We start from the raw sequence: 19,084 nt of genomic DNA, 5'->3' as shown, positions 1-19,084 counted from the left end.
TGATCCTCTCTACCCCCACCCCCATCTAACCCCCATAACTTTTTATGGGGGTGAGTCCGCCAAAAACTTTTTATGGCACAGTGGTGGGGGAGACCTCCTCCTTCGATCCCACCCATCCCCACCCCCAAAGGGGGGGGCAAGACATTTACCGGTAGGGGTATGACTCCATCTGAATTATTTATTGCAGATGTGTGAGTTTATTAATTTCATGACATATCTGCCTAAATAATCTCATTAATTACTTTTGAATCAGTATAAATTTTTAAATAGTCTCATCGCATAAAACATTCAGTTAAATAATTACTTGATCAACATGTTTGAACTAATTTGCTAACAACTCATCCTGATCCCAGGTAAAAGATATGTTACATATGGGCCATTATGGTGAAAGTCTTTTTTTCTTATTAACAATACACAAAAAATATGTAATACATATTATAGCAGTAACAGGTATTTAACCACCTATTTTATTAATTAGATTATGTTAATTTAATTTTAATAAGTACTTTTTTCATATCAAAGAACTACATATTATCTATTTAACATAGGCCAAATAGATAAAATGTAGCCCAACTCTTTATTCTAATGTAAAACGGAATGTTCACATGGGCCATTATGGTGAAAGTCTTTTTTTCTTATTAACAATACACAAAAAATATGTAATACATATTATAGCAGTAACAGGTATTTAACCACCTATTTTATTAATTAGATTATGTCAAATTTAAATAGGTTATTCAACTGTCAATAATAAAATTATTTTCTTTATTTTCTACTGTATTATTTAGCAGTATTAATATTTGGTTGTTTTTATCGTATTTATCGTCGTTTTTGCAACTCGTCCTTTCGTTCACCTTCACATCGATAAACTTAGTCGCGGCCTCGGATGCTTTCGGCTGTACTTGTTACATCGCGTTTACCATGCCTTGCCCCGCATTAAGCGTTTTCCAGTAAAGCTTTGATCATTACTATCGATCGTACGCGAAGACGGGGTTTGTGATACGTGTTTGATTAAATTTATTTTAATTGGTAATAAGTATATGAATAGTTAGTTTCGCTAACATGAGACTTGAGATTGTGTAATAGTGAAAAACTGAAAAACATTCGGACGTTGTCGATATGTCTTCTTATTGAGAATTGGATATCAGCGAGAAAGGCGCCGGCGTCGTAAATCCCTGTAAGTAATTAACAATTTCATTGATATTTTACGCTCTTAATTTCACCCAGGTGCGAATAACGTAATAAATAGGAATAAATTATAAACTCTTTAAGGTTTAAGATTACAAACGATATTAGTGGTAGTTATGTATGTGTAAAGAGTAAGTATGAATTACAAAAGAGACATTTATTGCGTAATTTCAATGCGCAGTACAGTTACCTTTTAAGGGATATTTACCATTAAAACAAATGCAGTTACTACAGTAACTTATTTTTGACAAAATAACTACAATCACTATTATTAATACTATAAATATTGAAATAAAATAATGCGTTCACCTTATTTACTAAATATGAAACAGCTACTTCTAAATAAAAGGGTGAAAATGGTACAACTATAATTTGGAGCTTGTATTAAAAAAGTGTTTATAATATGTAAAAATCATAGTTGATATTCTGGTAATAAGGCTTTTATTTATTATTTAGTAGATGTTTTTTTTTCAAGGTTTGTTTTTTATTTTATATTGAATGACTACAGATTACAAATAGGTAAATCGGCGTATGCAAAAAATACAGTAATTTTTATAAATTCGGCATTAATACACAAAAAATTACATATGTATCTAAAGAAAAAATAATAAATGAGTAAACAATTAAAATTACACTTAACATCTCTTTATTTTCATTTTATTTTTACAATCATGCTGTCTTTTTAAAATTAGTGTAATTATAATTATTATTCTTTTCATTGTTTTATACATGTTTATATTTTTTTATGTATTACTGCTGCATTTACAAAATTACTGTACTCTGCAAACGGCGATTTATTACCTAATAAACCTACCATGAAAAAGCCTCCATCTGAGCCAAATAAACGTCGATGTAATTTTTAGTTGATAAAAACCCTATCGGATCTGATTTCTACATATATCTACAGTAGCTACCTAACTTATTGATCTGGTTGATTATGTTAAATATGGAAATTATATGAAATGATTTTTGTTTATCTACTATTAAATATAAACAATAAATGATATGCAAATATTTATAATAACATTTTTGTCAGTATTTATAAGATAAGGTACTCGAATAAGAAAGTTAGCGGTTGAAAAGTAAAGGAACATATATTTAAATCCGTAACTTTCTTCGTATTGTGTAATCTTTTCTAGCATTTTATTCCTGAAATGATTAAGGTTCCAGCACCGCATAAAAAGTTTGACTTCAAAAATTGGGTAAAAGATAGTGTAGTAACAAAGAAAACTTTATACGTTGTTGAATCCACATTTTCTCATTGAGCCTCCATAAATTGTTCGGTGCAATAACTAGGCTGTCAGTATTTTCGATTTTGCGAGATTACCCTATCAGCATCGTAGTTACTGTTGGTAGGTATCTACATTGGGGATAACTAAAGAAAAGTTTAGCTCGCTTCGTTTTGCGGAGATTAGTTTGGATAAGTTTCGTAAAGTTTTGACGGAGGGTTATAGTTTAAAGATTTAAGGATTTCTGCGAGTCAGAGTCGGCGCACTCTGAATATAATACACTAGTCTATGTTATTGTTCGGGAGGTATTGGTTAAACGAACAGGTTAATTGGTTAAGTTTCCCAAATTTTCATTAAATGACAGGTTTTGCAAACTTCAAATATCTACCGGGTTCAAATACCGAATTAGAACAAAGGCGGAAGTCCTTTTAAAGTTGAAAGTTATAATTATGGGTTTCGAGTTAGGCAGTCCGCTGAGAGAAGGATGTTTGAAATTTAGGATTTGGACGACCTATTAGAATTTTGATATCTAGTCGCTTTTCAAACATCTAAAGGCTTTCTTCAACCGTTTGTAGATTGCAATTATTGGAAAGATCGAAACAATTGTAAATTAATTTTCAATGAATTAGTGGTGTTACAAGCGAATGATGAGGATGCCGTGAATAGAGAAGGTTAGAAATGATGATAGAATTATTAGAAAGGATAGGAGAACAGAGGTTACTATAGAAATCAATAAGAAATAGGTGAGTTAGGTTGGTAGGCCTTCTCAGGCATGAAGGTGTGATCAGAGATATATTGGAGGCAGAAACAGGAGTTAAGAGGAGTAGAGGTAGATTAGATTACTGTTCACAAACGGTTAAGGATGTGGGTTGTTCTAGTTTTGGGGAAATGTGAATATTAGCTCAGAATAGGAAAGAGTGGACTGACGACTTTATGATAATAGTGGGATATCTAGACCCTCATGTGGATCTCTACTTTTTTTAGGGAAAAGGGGGAGAGAAGTTTTATACCGTTTAAAACAGGTCTTTTGAATTGAATCATTTTGAATACTGGTTTACATGTCTCTTTCATCATGAATAGTAATCTAATCTAGATCTACTTCTAACTCCTATTTCTGCTTCCAATATATCTCTAACTAGCCCTACCAACCTCTCGCCTATTTTTTATTGATTTCCATACTGACCTCTGTTCTCCTACTCTAACTATCAGCTTCTCATTTCTAACCTTCTCTATTCACAGTATCCTCATCATTTGCTTTACTAGGGAAGGAATATTTATTATAAGTTTTGGATTACGGTACCAACAGAAATTTTATGGAAAAAAAGGACTAAATATTGAGGTTATGACATAGAAGTATATCTTAAGAATTAAGGATTTTGAATTAAGGCTCTTATTGGCCATTGCTTCTGAGCGTTTAGTGAAGCAGGGGTTTGAGATTATTCTCTATTGAGGGATCTAGGGGTTTTGAATTAGTTATGGTATTAGTAAACTTAAAAATAAGTATAAGTTAAAGACTATCCTTTTGAAGAATTATGAAAATTTAATTCAGACAGATGTTCATGAGCTTTCGACCACATTTTGGCTTTTTTATTTATTGCCCTTGCTGTTTGATTGGGTTCATGTAGATGAAGGGTGGGCAAACTTAATACCGATATGATCGACATTAAGTTTTCTTATTTACCTATACGCGATCAACTTCAAAAAATGGGTTAAATTAAAAACAAATAAAAATTTAACTAAGCTCTTTATTGATAAAAATACATTAAATACTTTATATTTACTATTTAGTGCAATGTACTTTATTAATAAATATTCTGCTGACATTCGATTTCATCAAAAAGTTTTGTAAAGTTAGGTTTGTAATCACTGCTGCACAATCGACTAGATCCTAGGTGTGTTCCGAAATATTACCCAGTATACTGGCCACTGCTGATGTCGTCATCAATCGACGCCATATTGTACTGGTGTGCCACCATATTGTACTGATGAGAAAAGTATTACGTATCAAACGCGCGTGTGTTCACCAGACCTTGAAGAATATTTTATTGTAAGAAATTTTAATAACTTTTGGAGCAAAATTTTTGTAAACGAGCACAAACACTATTCTCAGCATGACGTCAACTTAACATTAAGGTACTGGCCAGTATATTTCGGAACGAATCAACAATATGGCGTCAATTCATGACGTATCAGCATTGGCCAGTATGCTGGTCTATATTTCGGAACACATCCCTTATTAAGTGCTTTTCAGTCATTAAACTGCTAATTTTAAGAAAACGCTGCTTCACATAGATAAGTGGAACCAGAAAATGCAATTATCCCCATTGCCACCGATCTCAGTAATGGATATGTTTTTTCTGGTAACAAATTCCAAAAATGTTCATTTGCACGTGCCTTCAAAATAATTAAGTATCTGATTGTATTGTTGACATATCTAACTCCAGATCCAATGAATTCAATTGAAAGAGATTTGATGAAATATCCTCGATATCGAATTTTCCAAAAGGAAATGAAATAAATTCAAGTATCAGTTGAAGATTATTGAGGGTAAGGGTAAGTAAAAAAAAAAATGCGTACGCATACAGTAGAAGGCAGCAGAAACACTGCTGTCGGTTATAGGAAGGAACGAATAATTTGGTCTATAAATACAGACCAAAACGCGTTAAATAATGAGCCAACTTTCCCTTTCAATGTAAAAGTAAGGTTAATGAGTTGGTCATCTTGGCTTACACAGCCTGCGTTTGTATTTTCTCGTAAGAAAACCCGTTAAGCATTCGTTTGCTAAAATTTGCGAGAAAGAATCGCAGTCCTTGACGACCTCTAATTTCCTTTATTGGGGTCGAATCACATCGCTTACAACAGGTTATATGCAGTGGATACTAACGTCTAAAAGTTGGTCTTTACTCAGCAAGCTGGACGGTCGGTGAAGGTAATATTTCGGAAAACTGCCAACCACGCACCATTTTAACTATCTCTCGTACAACGTTGTAGTCGAAAGAAAATTACGATAAGATGAACGAATTACGGTCACGTCCATTTTACTATGCTTGCCGCGAAATCCAAACATTCAGCTCTGCTGTTAAAAGAAACGGCGATGCTTTCGAGATAAACTTAAGGCGATGTTGCGATATATTCGTTAGTTCATGAATTTATAGGGTGACTCGGCTACTAGGAAATCCCATCCACCATGTGCTTCACATGGAAACCATGATTCCAATATGAACCTATCAGCAAGTTAAAACACTTGATATACGGAAAGATACGTATAAGTTTTGAACCCGAATAAAGTGAACGAGTTTTTAAAACAAATTTATTTAATTACAAAGAACTTTTAATGTACTAGCTACTAATATGCAAATAGCGTAATTAGATTAGTTGTCTAAGCTATGTAGTTCAACACTGAGGAGAAACTGCCCTGCCTTGGTATAAATACAGTTGGTGACGTCATTCGTTAAATAGATAAGGGCCCATTTGGTGATACTGTAACTCCTCCCTCCTTAAGCTGAAGGAACGGGTTAAAATTAACCTGTTCCGAAGGTGTGTCCTCTTCTTTCCTGATATTCTTAATAAATTTCCATCCAATTCCGCCAATGATACCCATAATGATGAGAATGGTCGGCAAGTAGTAACTTCCCATATTCGCTAGGTGGAAGGTTGCGATGTCAGGAACCTTTGATTCCAGGTCCAACTTCGGGATTTCCTTTAGTCTGTTCCGACGTAGCTCGAACTCTGAATGGATTTCCATTTTTGTAAAGTTAAAGTCGAATGGGTAATTGTAAATCAGTCCGTATTCTTCATTCGTTATCCCATCATGAAGAATTCCATTGATGAATGCTTTACATTGGTTTTTTGTTTCCAATATAGCTGGCTTATCTACAAATAATTTTGTAAACCTGGAACAATTAACTGCGATGGTAATATTGTCAGCAGGTAGTAAAAGGAAACCATTTCGCTTTATTTCGATGACCTCCTCCATACGATGAATTGTCTTGACCGATGGGCAGGAATAACCAATGTTGTTGAGGTAGTTAGTAATGCACTTGTTATCGGTTTGTTTGTATGTTTTGCAGAGGTACGTGTTCTCGACGATAAGGACATCGGTACATTCATATCCATTCGATTTGTAGAGCATGAGGTTGTTAGGTAAAGGGTAGATTGTTTGGTTGTTTATTGGGATAGAGTACAGGTGAAATAGTTTTAGGGTATTATTGCTTAAGATTGGCATCTTTATATTAATCACAACTATGTTTTTATTAAGAAAATATTCACCAGTTAAAATATGATAATACGAATTTAGGTTATCCAGTTGCATAATTCTATCCTTTGAATAGAGCGTTTCGCTCTGTTTTATTAACTTTGATAGTTCGTTGAGAGGTAACAGCTGAACATCTACATTATTTAATCTTAACAGACTTAATCCTATCCTAATTTTGTTCAAAATTCCAAAAGCTACATCTAAACCGTTATTGGTTCGCTGTAAGAGATTATCGATTGACAGGTAATTATCTAATTTACGAAATTCAGAAGCTTCTAGCTTTTCTAGTTCTTCTACATGTGTATACGTATTGTGCATATTATCAGAAATAACTTTTATAGAAGTATTGTAATGCTCTATCAAGGTATTCATCAAAGTTGTAGAATATTTAATTTGGTTTTCGTGTTTTTGAATGTCTCTAATAATTTCGTTCTTGTCGTCCTGATCGAGTGTACCAAAAAGAAACTTGCTAGTTTTACCTACGATATCTAGTAATCCTCTTTTTTCACGTCCTACAGTTTTAAAACTATTTAAAAGTTCGTTAACGAGATTAAAATGACTTATACAGTTATCCAATGACTTTTTTAATAATTGACTTAAATTGCTAGTTGTATTAAATTTATTCCTAATCTCTACGAGGGTTTTGTTATACCTAAACATTATATTATGAATGTCAGTAAAATTTAAATGGATTATGAAATTATGATAATGTGTAACTAAGTTAATATCTCCCCTTTCGACTGGTAGAATCGGAGAGCGGATGTTTGTTAAGATGAAGTCGTCGTCAGTCTTTACTACTATCAGTAGTGCGATTGTCGTCAAAATAGTTTTCATCTTCGCTATCTAACAGATCGTCTGGAACAAAGGAAACGGGTTTTACCTTTCTTGGTCTTTTTAGTTTAGATTTATGTATTTGTCTTTTAGTAGTTAAAATTCTAGTAGGTGTTTCGACTAACTTGGTCTGTTTCCTATAAGTTGGGTTTAATTTGCTGTTATAACCTTTTTGTGGGTGCCTTTCATAGATTACTTCAGGAAATTTAATGTTAGCAGGATCTTCGCGTTTTTTATTAATTACCTCGTTCTTTTTCCTTATGTTTGAATCATTCCTGTTTTTAAGTTGGTTAAATACCTTAGTACATAATTCTTTATGTTCTTGGACATAATTAGTAAGAATAATTTCATCGGTGATTTCTAAAGGATGATTTAAATTAAAATGACCATTAATTATCTGGAAGGGTGTGTACTGTAATCCGGCATGTGTGGCATTATTATAAGCTATTATAGCGTACTTAGCAAGGATATCGTCGCTTTTGTTGGGGTGTTGTAATTTTAATGCTTGCATAGATTCTTTTAATGTAGAATGGAATCTTTCTACGTAAGCATTACCGCGGGAATTACCTATACTAGTGATTCTAAGTTTGATATTGTGAAGACGGCAAAATTCTATGAATGTCTCGTTTTTAAAGTTGGTACCGTGATCTGCGGTTATCATTAATGGTGTGCCATGATGCGAAATAAAAATGAGAAGAGCTTTTAAAGTTTCATTAACATTCATATGTTCGATTGGATATGCTTGACCATATCGTGAGAATGTGTCTAAAACGGTTAAAAAATGTCCTTTACTAGTCTGAAAAACATCTATTTGAACGTGTTCGAATGGTTTTGTCATAGTTGGGATAATTTGGAATTTTAGTTTTAATGGGTCTCTATCGTATTTTGTCTGTAAGCAAATGGTACAATTATTAATATAATTTGTTACATCTTCTTTTATTTTAGGCCAATACACAATTTTTTTGATGGAGTCGGTTGTTTCTTGTATTCCTTTATGTGCCAATTTAGTTTCATGATGTTGCCTAATGAATTCTAGTTTTTCTTCTTCTTTATCAATATCTTTCAAAAATTTACTACACCTTACCAATTTATATGAGCTATTTTTAAAATATTTTTGACAAAAAGCTGTAAATTGATTTAAAACATTTTCGTTACTACTGTATATTCCGTGTACTGTATTTACACCTAATATTTCTTTGAGAAATTGAAATAACTGTTGTTGAACGTTATTCTCAGGTAAATTTAATATATATCGTTGGTTACAATAGGGTTTTTTAGAATGGAATACTTTAAGTTTATTGCCTACTCTATCTGGATTAATTATGATTTGTTTAGAAAAGTAATTAAGAGGTTTTTCCGATATGGGTATATCTAGTATGGGGTTTTCTAAAGATGTGTGTACCGTTGCGTTATCATCATTTTCTAATTCTACATTTGTTCGTTGTTCAGAGCTACTGGGAAAGTTTAGAAAATCGTCTCGGTCTTTATTAGAATCGCCTGGGTCTGCAATAATTGATTCGTTTTCTGCCGCATTGATTTCATGTTTAACCTGATTAATAAATGTAAGCTTATCACTCGGTTTCTGAAATATGTCGTTATATTTGTGACAATGTTTAATTGTTGCTTCACATTCTTCTTTATTTAAGTGATTTGTTCGTATCAAATCTTCAATATTTACTTTACTATCACAATTTCGAAAATTTGAGTCGGATGTTAGCTTAGCATGAAACAATTCATATCTATTGTTATCAAATGGTTTGCAAACAATTGGTTTAGTCAATCGAATACAAATAAGATCGTTCGTGGGATTTTTAATTTCAACTTTAGCTAAATTATTATTTGCGGTAGATATACATTCAGGAATAATTAATTTATCTATTTTTGTTTGTGGGACTATTATTTCTCCATTGTTAATATTTACTGGTATACAGGATAAGGTTGTTTGGAGTGGTTCAATCTTTATCTCATGAGAAATTTCTGATGTCCTAAATTTTATCGGAATATTTATATTATTGTTAAATAAAACTTTGTTTTTCAAATCTATGACTAATCCTAAATCTACAACATCATTGCATCCTATTAAGCCATCAAAATAAGTATGAAAATTAAATAATAATAAAGTTAATTTTTTATTTGATTGGAATTCGTTGAACGCTGGAATACTAGCTTTATAATTAATAGTTTTTTCACCATGACTTAGAGATTTAATTTTTGAAGGGCTATAAAAAATTTCATGAGGATAATATTTCTGCGCTAAATCTGGTCTTATTATAGAGGTGTTACAACCGGTATCTATTAAAAGTCTTAAAGGAGGATTTTCTATTTCTATGTAAGGTAAAGGGGCGTTGTTTNCATTGTAGTGTTTTCGGTGGTTTTTGGTATTGCACAAATATGGCGCGATGAATTAAAAGAAAACACTAACATAGAATTGGTCTCTAAGATTTTTATAAACACACCAACAGGAACAAGACAATCACAAAACAATAACAACAACAATAACGATAATAACAATAAACGGTAAACTTACGAAATAGCTGGGAGAAAAGAACTAGAAGAACTCTGAAGAACTAACTGATTTTTGAAATCGAAAATAAGGGTATTTATAGTTAATAATTGTTGAAGATAGACAAGGAGAAGGGTAGTTTAGAAGGAAGACAGAAGGTACAAGTACTGACGGTAAAAGTTCTCAGAAGTAAATAGAATGGAATGTTATTGCGGGAGAAACCAGATTGTTAGTAATTATAAGACAGGGTACATGCAGGTATAGGGGTTCCAGGTAATGAAGCATGCTTAAGAGTTTGAAATTAAAGTTGAAAGTAAAGATTTAGAAATAAAATAAATTTTAGAAAATAAAATTCAAATATTTACAATATGTACAGATCGCTACAAAATTAAAGTGTGTTCTTTCGAAGAATGCTACTTCAATTTTATATTAGGATGCAGATAGGAATTTTGAAACATTGGATTTGGACAGTTCTTCATGTTCTTTTGATCATATTTTGACTATGAAATTGATTGCTTTAGACGTTTCATATGGTATAGAACTAGGTAGAAAGGGAATCTCGTGGCCCGCCAACTTACGGAAGTGGTTTGATATTTTTTGGCTTCCATTGAATTGTTCCGCGCTACAACTAACAAAGCGCACATAGCCATTATGATAGCCAACATCCGAAAGGGATAAGTCCTAAGAAGAAGGAGGAGGAACACAATGTTTAGTACCTAGGTGTTTAAATAGAAATAACAGCTATGGGTAATGGTATATTTACTGGTTTGTTTCCAAATCATCTGTGACCCTCTTCTATGACAGTTTGCCACAAATTAATCATACGTAGAGGTTCAACAATACATATAGCAAATCTTTCTACCCTATCCAACATGAAATAAGCATCAGCCAACTTGGATGTCTAAAAGCAATTACCGCCAATAATAAAATATGATCAAACAGTTCAATAATGATTTAAAACAGATATGACATCATCATTAGGGTCTGATCAGGCTAAATAGTAAAAAGGATTGAAATAGGGAATCCATATCAATTAAAATAGGGCCTGTCCTCATGTATCAGTTACCGTCCTTATTAAATCACCCTCTATTATTACATACGCCCTAAAAGTCTGTATTTTTACATCAATTTGCCTCATGGGAGCATTAAACGATGTCGATTTTTCAAAAAGGAAGAAAGGTGCCGAGTCGGACGGCTAGATAAGAATAATAAAAAATAAGAAAACGCTAAGTGCGAGGCAACTCGATACAGGCAAAGTAAATACTATTAATCAAGACTCCCGTGCACCCTTCTGAGTATGTTTCTTCCATCATCGCCGATTCATCTATCCATCCACGTCCATCCGTAAAAAGTTGTTCTTTTGCTTGTTGTTGTTGTTGTTGTTGTTGTTGTTGTTTGTTAGTTGCACAAGTACTTGTGCCGATTGCATTGCAGCATTTATTTGGATCATCAAGGAGAATCGGAATTGGTTGTTCGAGAACGGAAACGGTTCTACAGGAGGAAGTAACAAATGTCAGAAACTTTATGCGGACCGCGCGGTACAACTTTAACTTTTGGTCGAAATCAATTAGCTTGACGTAATGTGACGTTTATTGGAGACGTAGTAGGGGACGGTAACTTTTCAATTAAATTTTTAGCGAGAACCCTTACGTTGGTTGTTGTCCGTTTGTTTCAAAATCAGCTAAAACTGAACTGAACACTTACAGAATAAGGTAAGTCTAATAAATCTAAACCAGTCGCCAAAAAGGTATTAGCAGTATATGTTTGACCTGGTGAGAAGCTGGAAACGTTTGTGGCATGGACTTATAGGAGGACAATGAGAACAGGTTAGGAATGAAAAGAATTTAAAGAGTAGGAGAACAGAGAGCATTATGGAAGTCATTCTCTGGCATGAAGGGCTAGTTAGAGATGTATACGAGGGCGGTTCAATAAGTACCCGTGTTTGAAGACAGGGGACGTTCCTGAGGGAAATTGGTGTTGTTATCGTGTGCTGCCATCTATCAAACCACGCCAAAACGAATTTCAGACTGATCAATAGGTTAGTTTGGATTTGGCAGCAATTCGACTAAGACGTGTTTCGTTATTTTTGCTAAGATGGAAAAATCGGTTGTCTGTAAAGTCGGTTTACTGACGATAGTTGAACGTGACAACGTCATAAGAAAATACTGATGGAATGGTTTCAAGTCAAGTAGGAGAGAGACAGATGTCGAACGCGGAGGCCGATTGTGCCTCTTTGTCGCTCGTTCCGCGCTCTCGCTTGCACTTCAAGCCTTAAATGGAACGCCTCAGAGCNAGTATATCTTTCTAAAAGCGGACTATGTTGAAAAATAAAAAAAAAAACTTAAAAAAAAGGTGTCCTCATTTCTAACACCGGTATTTATTGAACCGCCCTGGTATTTCAAAAAGTTGTTTACCAAAGTCTATAACTCTTTCGGCTTGTGATGCTTCACCTTGACTTAATTGCATAGAATTTGGAGGCCAGGGTTGAATCTTCAAGTATTCATTTGGGATTTGGATCTAAATGTGCTCAGACATTTATACGTATGCACTAGCTTTGATTTTGGATTTATACGTATTGAAATTGTTTCTCTATTTTCTAGTACCACTATAAGCTTGCAACAAAAGTTTTTGTTTCTTTGTTTTGGCATATTCGTAAAATGACCGAAACATTTTACTGTTCTGAATTCATTTCCTACTTTTGAAATGCCTTTGTATGATTAAAGTCTCAATATTCGGATTGTTCTCGCTATTTAGATGTACTGTACAAAGGGATATCACTTCTCCTGTCTTCCCAGAATCGGCCTTTGTAGTACAAGTGTCGTCTGCCTTTTTGTCACAACCGCTTCCTTTATTTCTCTCGTAGCTTTCCAATCCTTATTTCCTCTAGCAAAATGTAAAGAAGTGGCAATATTTTACTAAAACTCAAGCACTGCTCTTTTGCAGAATTAGTGAGTGTTTTTGATGTATTCTTCAGTTCACATCATTGTCAAACAAGGCAGAATATCGTCTTTTGAAATATACACTGAATTTTCATTTTTAGTTGAATGCTTACTTCACAGTCTCGTGGTAACTTGGAGGATTCGGATTGAAAGAAAAGAAAATTTGTTAATGAAGGAAATGTAGATACAGCTTTCACTGACTTTAATGTTAAATCTCTATTTAACATATGTCTCGACCAAAGGGTCATTTTCAAAACAAGAGAATTTCTTACTTTTTTGAAAAATGTCGATGTCTAAAATAGAGGGAAATTTATTGTACAGTTTCATCATTTTAAAATATTGTTGTCAATAGCAAACTATCATATTTTGCTTTTCAATTGGTTTCCTATTTCAGTATTTATTAATTCTTCTATAAAAACGTAAAGAAAGTTTTAAGAAGTGAAAGATATTTACTTTTTCTTTCCTAATTTTTTCTCATTATTTCTGGAGAAAGTTTCTCCGTACGTTCCCTTTAATTCGTCATTCCGGGCGATTCTACCCTAATTTGCCTCGGGCGAAGTCGATTACCGGAAGTCTGAAGTTTTTAATTGCGTTTAATCTATTGAAAGAACGTTCATTCTCAACACACCGTTTAGGAACTACATCTTTCAAGATAAATTAGGAGTAATTACTTTCGAACGTCAAACTTTCTCCTCCGAAACAAAACTCTTTCATCTCACTTTCAACTACCCTTCTTACGCACCTTTCAATAATTATACGAAATACTTTAAGAAACAATTAATAGTGGTTCAAATTAAGGAGGAAAAATTGTTGTTGCTGCCACGCCCTCGCCGGGAATCGAACCCGGGACCTTTCGCTTTATGCACCACAGCTCTAACCACTAAACTACGCGAGGTGACAGTAGCAATAACGACGTAACTTACTTATTAGGTAACCGATTGGTCGGAATGAATGTATATATATATATTATATTAATTTGAAAATTCATTTAATTCTTATCCACAACAACTATAATTATTATTTAACCTGTTTGCAATGGCTTTGTAATTTGAAATTTTAACAGTCATCGTAGAATAATAGTAATTGAAGGAAACTGCTTGTACAAAACTCTCCTCGGAGAAAATTTTAATTATTTTGACTAGACTGCTGAATTCCCATTTCCAAGCGATATAGAGGCAATGCGTCTTCTATTTATTTCGTGATGGCGACCCTTAGACACATTTCCCCTGCGGCATCTCGCGCACAGGGGTGGCTCTGGTAATTGAAGGTTTCGGTGTTGTTGCATCGTAAAGAATGACAGCGGGTAGGTTTTATTGAAGCCATAAAACTTGGACGAGGTTGCCACGGTGGCTCCTACCCCTGTCACTTTCCGCCGCAGCCCTTACCTTCCTAATAACACGACGAAAAGTAAATAAATAAACTGTTAATACTAACGTATTCAACAAGTTATTAATACCAAAGTACGTAGAGAGGACACTTTTCTAATTTGTTTTAAACTCTTTTCGCTTTCCTGTTGATGTAGATTTAGTTCCAATTCTGGACGGAAGTGGAGGGGGTAAATATTCCCACAATAATTTTCATAGTTTCGAGGTAATAAATGTCAGAACTCTTGGGAGGGGAAATTTCTCTATTAGGTCTCCCACCCTGCATTCGTCAGTCCCACTGCGTGGGTGCTTAAGACAGTTCACCACTCTTAGTGGTTGGAAATAATCAGAGGGAAAAGGGAGGGAGAAGTCAGAAGAAAAGAGTCACACATGTCCCCGACTAGAAATTAGTTCAGAGAACCTGGATTATGATCAGATGCGGATCAGATTTTCCGTAATACGGACATCTGATCAGTTTCTGATCAGAGTACAGTCCTCTATCCGTTGATCCACCGATCTGATCAGTTTCTGATCTGAGTACAGTACTCTATCCGTTGATCCACCGATCTGATCAGTTTCTGATCAGAGTACAGTACTCCATTCCTTGATCTAATCATCCGATCAGAAATTGATCAGCGCACAGTACTCTATCTGTTGATCCAACCATCTGATCAGAAATTGATCATAGTAGAGTATCCTATCCCTTAATCCAGTCATCTGACCAATTTCTTATCACAATCTAATGCTAAAAATTCTATTACGGTTTCGGTACAATCTTTAAATCAAGATTGTATCCGATGTTCTGAACTGGATCATAATACAGAACTTAATTTTTTATCTGATTTATTCTGTATGCAATACTGTTCGTCAAACCAACGGATCCGTCATGGATCTTAGAAACAAATCCGACAGGGATTTTTCAAATGGATCCTATGTTGATCATATATGGCGTGACGATTTTCCATCATACCCGGATCAAAAAGCCTGATTTATTTCTGATCAATCTTCAGGCAATTCTGATCGGCATCGGATCCAATCCACTAACTAATTTCCAGTCGGGTCGTTCTCGTTTCTCTGCCGTGCCGTGCCCGTCATGGGTCGCGAACTATCCAATCGTTCGAAATGTTACCTCATAATGATACGGCAAGTGATGATTACATATTTGATGGACAATGGAAGGATACGGTAGTAGCGCGGCATGAATACTGCACTAAATGTGTGAATCGGCCTTTATCCAACGTTTCGCCAGTAGCTTTGGTTGTTATTCTCAGAGAATGTAACGAAGATCCAAAGAATTAGTGCAACTTCAGCAACAGAATATAACTCTCTTTAGAATCCATGGTTATACTTTATATCCATTTTAAAACACCTACTTGAATGAAATAATGTAAAAATATGACCAGATATTTACTTTTGAAACGCATTATTCGTAATCATCCGTTAACAAGGAATTGAAGATTATAAATGCGTTCTGGCTGCTTCACTTACAATTCGCGTGTTCGTTTGTATGAAAACTGTCTGGCATTGTTCTATCGAAAAAAATGTGGTAGAGCAACCTCGGTTTTTGCGAAGTTTCCTAGCGAATTTAAGTTTCCGTTTTCTATTTTTTTTTTGGTGTTTCTGTTTCGTTTCTATTTTTGTTGCAACAGTTGTAAATGAGATTTGTTTGCGTGACGGCGTAGAAAACCCATGTAACATGTACATATATATATATACGTGTTGTGAACCGTGTGAATGGGTTTTCCTAGCGAGCAAACATTCGCTCCAATTAGACGCAGAAATTAATTTTCGAGCTGCTCACCATTGAATTTGAAGTTACTCGTTTTGTCATATTTTTTTCCTGTGCTGGAATTCACGTTTGGTTTAATGTCGATCGTAATTGCTAGGCTAGATGCACACCCTGAAAAGGACCGGAATGTTTAAATTTTATTGCGGAATGATATTATGTTTATATATATTGCAGCTCATAAGTTTTTATAAATGTATGTCCGTCTGAGAGATAATTTGATTGACGGTGTCTACCGAGTTTTGTAGTGAGGGCTACAGAAATCTGTAAAAAGCAATATTTGCCCATATTTATATTAACATGGTCATTACTGACCCTTAATTTACAAGGCTAAAACTGGTCTGCTTTTTGTCTGGCTTTTCTTTAAAACCCCCCCCCCCCATTTGGTTCAACTTTAATGGGAAGTCCTTAAAGAGAAAGCAGATTAAGACAAGACCTTGAAAGAGGGCTGCAGCTCTTTCAGTACTCAGGGTGGCAGATATCACGAGGATTGGTATGGCACTCTGATGCACAATACTGCGAAGTGGAAGGCAACGGCAAACCACCAAATTATGATATTCCAAGTAAAACACACCAAACTTAAATGATGGCGTCCTCTGGGGTAAAGCATTCCGGACATTAACTAGTTCCCCATTCAGATGTCCGGGCGGGGACTACCTCGGGGGATGTCATCAATAAGCGCAACTGGGTGTTACAGGCGAATGATAAGGATACCGTGGATAGAGAAGGTTAGAAATAAAGAGGTATTAGAAAGAATAGGAGAACAGAGGACTCTATGGAAGTCAACCTAGATTGGTAGGACACCTTCTTAGACATGAAAGTCTAGTCAGAGGCATATTAGAAGTAGAAACGGGAGTTAGGAGGGGTAGAGGTAGACCTAGATTAGATATGGGTTGTTCTAGTTTTAGGGAAATGCGAAGATTAGCTCAGGATAGAAAAGAGTGGAGGTGTGTGTCCATCCAGTCTTAGGACTGAAGACTTTATGATGATTATGAAATTAAACTGATCTATTTGATGTTAGAACTAGGACTGAGGACAAACATCTCTCATAGCTATTAGACCATAGGATAATTGTTTGAATTTGTAGACATATGTGTAATAATTTCCAGGGGATGTTACCTAGATGCGAATGAAACATTTCCTAGCAAGAAAAGACGGGAGTTGTGTATCGCTATTATTGTGGATCCTTTACCACTTTGTTTTTTTTCCATCTAAACCATGAACAATCTAAAGGACCACATGCCTGCTGTTGGTGTTGGTTCGGATATTCTGATATATTAATTGTAAACTTTTTGTATCATTTCTGTAAGTGTATATAAATTTGTTTTGGCTTTATCTACTGGGGTTTCCATATTAACATAGAACAAGAAGTTTCTTTGTGGTCTACCGAAAGTAAATCAAAAGTAANACAGATGGCGTTTACCGCGCCATTTGTGGTATTTTCTAAAACGCGCTGTTAAGACAGCAGGTAAAAGTTGGTCTGTGTTCTGTCGGAGATGCCTGCGACGCACTGATGAGATCCAAAAAGATCGAAATCGCGATCCGCGTATGGCAGTTTCGACAGAATATAGACCACTTCGAATTATTTTATTCGATTATGGTAACGTGCCTATTACGTTGAGGTTAGCTCCGCCGGGATTCCTTTCAGCAAGTAGATATCCATCTATTTAAATGGACCTTGTTGGAGCATACGTAATCCTAAAATGTAGCATCGTACTACAGTTGGCGTTTACCGCGCCATTTGTGGTATTTTCTATAAATTGTAGTGTTTTCGGTGGTTTTTGGTATTGCACAAATATGGCGCGATGAATTAAAAGAAAACACTAACACAGAATTGGTCTCTAAGATTTTTATAAACACACCAACAGGAACAAGACAATCACAAAACAATAACAACAACAATAACGATAATAACAATCAACGGTAAACTTACGAAATAGCTGGGAGAAAAGAACTAGAAGAACTCTGAAGAACTAACTGATTTTTGAAATCGAAAATAAGGGTATTTATAGTTAATAATTGTTGAAGATAGAAAAGGAGAAGGGTAGTTTAGAAGGAAGACAGAAGGTACAAGTACTGACGGTAAAAGTTCTCAGAAGTAAATAGAATGGAATGTTATTGACGGAGAAACCAGATTGTTAGTAATTATAAGACAGGGTACATGCAGGTATAGGGGTTCCAGGTAATGAAGCATGCTTAAGAGTTTGAAATTAAAGTTGAAAGTAAAGATTTAGAAATAAAAATTCAAATATTTACAATATGTACAGATCGCTACAGTACCCTCCTGCTAGTGATAAGGTCACGATTATGGGCTTGCTTGATAGCGATCGGTGAAGCGAACCTTCCTGCCTGATCGGTTAACTGTGGGTTGCATTTGATCCTGGATAGGTTGCTCGGACTGCATCGTTTGCTGAGGAACTTTTTCTTGCGTGTCGTCCTCTGACATGGTAAATGCTGGTTTTAAACGGTCGATTGAGACCACGACATTTTTGCCATTTATTCGCACGATGAATATTTTTACTGTCCTGCTAATGACCGTGTATGGACCTTCGTACGCAGGATGTAGGGGTTGTTTGGGTCCATTATATCGTACGAAAACTTGATCGGTGTTAGCTAACTCCTTAAAGACGAATGTCTTTTGTTGTTTATGACTTGTAGCTGCAACTGGGGTCAAGTTTGCGAAGTCGTTTTTGAGTCGCTCGGCGTAATCAGCTACATCCTCGAACGTTTCGCCCTTTCTTGGGGCTAGGAACTCTCCAGGCAATCGCAGCGGCTGTCCGTAGGTAAGATCCGCGGAGGTGGCTTGAATATCTTCTTTCCATGCCGATCGTATTCCCAATAAAACGGTAGATATCACTTCGGTCCATCGGTCAGTGGCGTGACATATGATAGCTGACTTTAGTTGCCGGTGTAATCGTTCTACCATTCCATTGGCCTGGGGATGATATGCGGTCGTACGTAGGTGGGTTGATCCAGTCAGTTCGTTGAG

At 35.1% G+C, this 19,084-nt stretch overlaps 1 protein-coding gene across 1 annotated transcript; it reads right to left on the bottom strand.

The window, feature by feature from the left end:
• Nucleotides 1–18,400: 18,400 nt before the first annotated feature.
• On the bottom strand, nt 18,401–19,021 carry LOC112905901. Its single transcript, XM_025979251.1, has one exon. The coding sequence runs from the start codon at nt 19,019–19,021 to the stop codon at nt 18,401–18,403; it is 621 nt and encodes a 206-aa protein (XP_025835036.1).
• Nucleotides 19,022–19,084: the final 63 nt, after the last annotated feature.

Source organism: Agrilus planipennis, unplaced genomic scaffold, assembly GCF_000699045.2.
Source record: "Agrilus planipennis isolate EAB-ADULT unplaced genomic scaffold, Apla_2.0 scaffold20, whole genome shotgun sequence".
Classification (NCBI taxonomy): Eukaryota; Metazoa; Arthropoda; class Insecta; order Coleoptera; family Buprestidae; genus Agrilus; species Agrilus planipennis.
The sequence above is the reverse complement of the archived record's forward strand: the minus strand, read 5'-3'. Positions and strand labels throughout refer to the sequence as shown.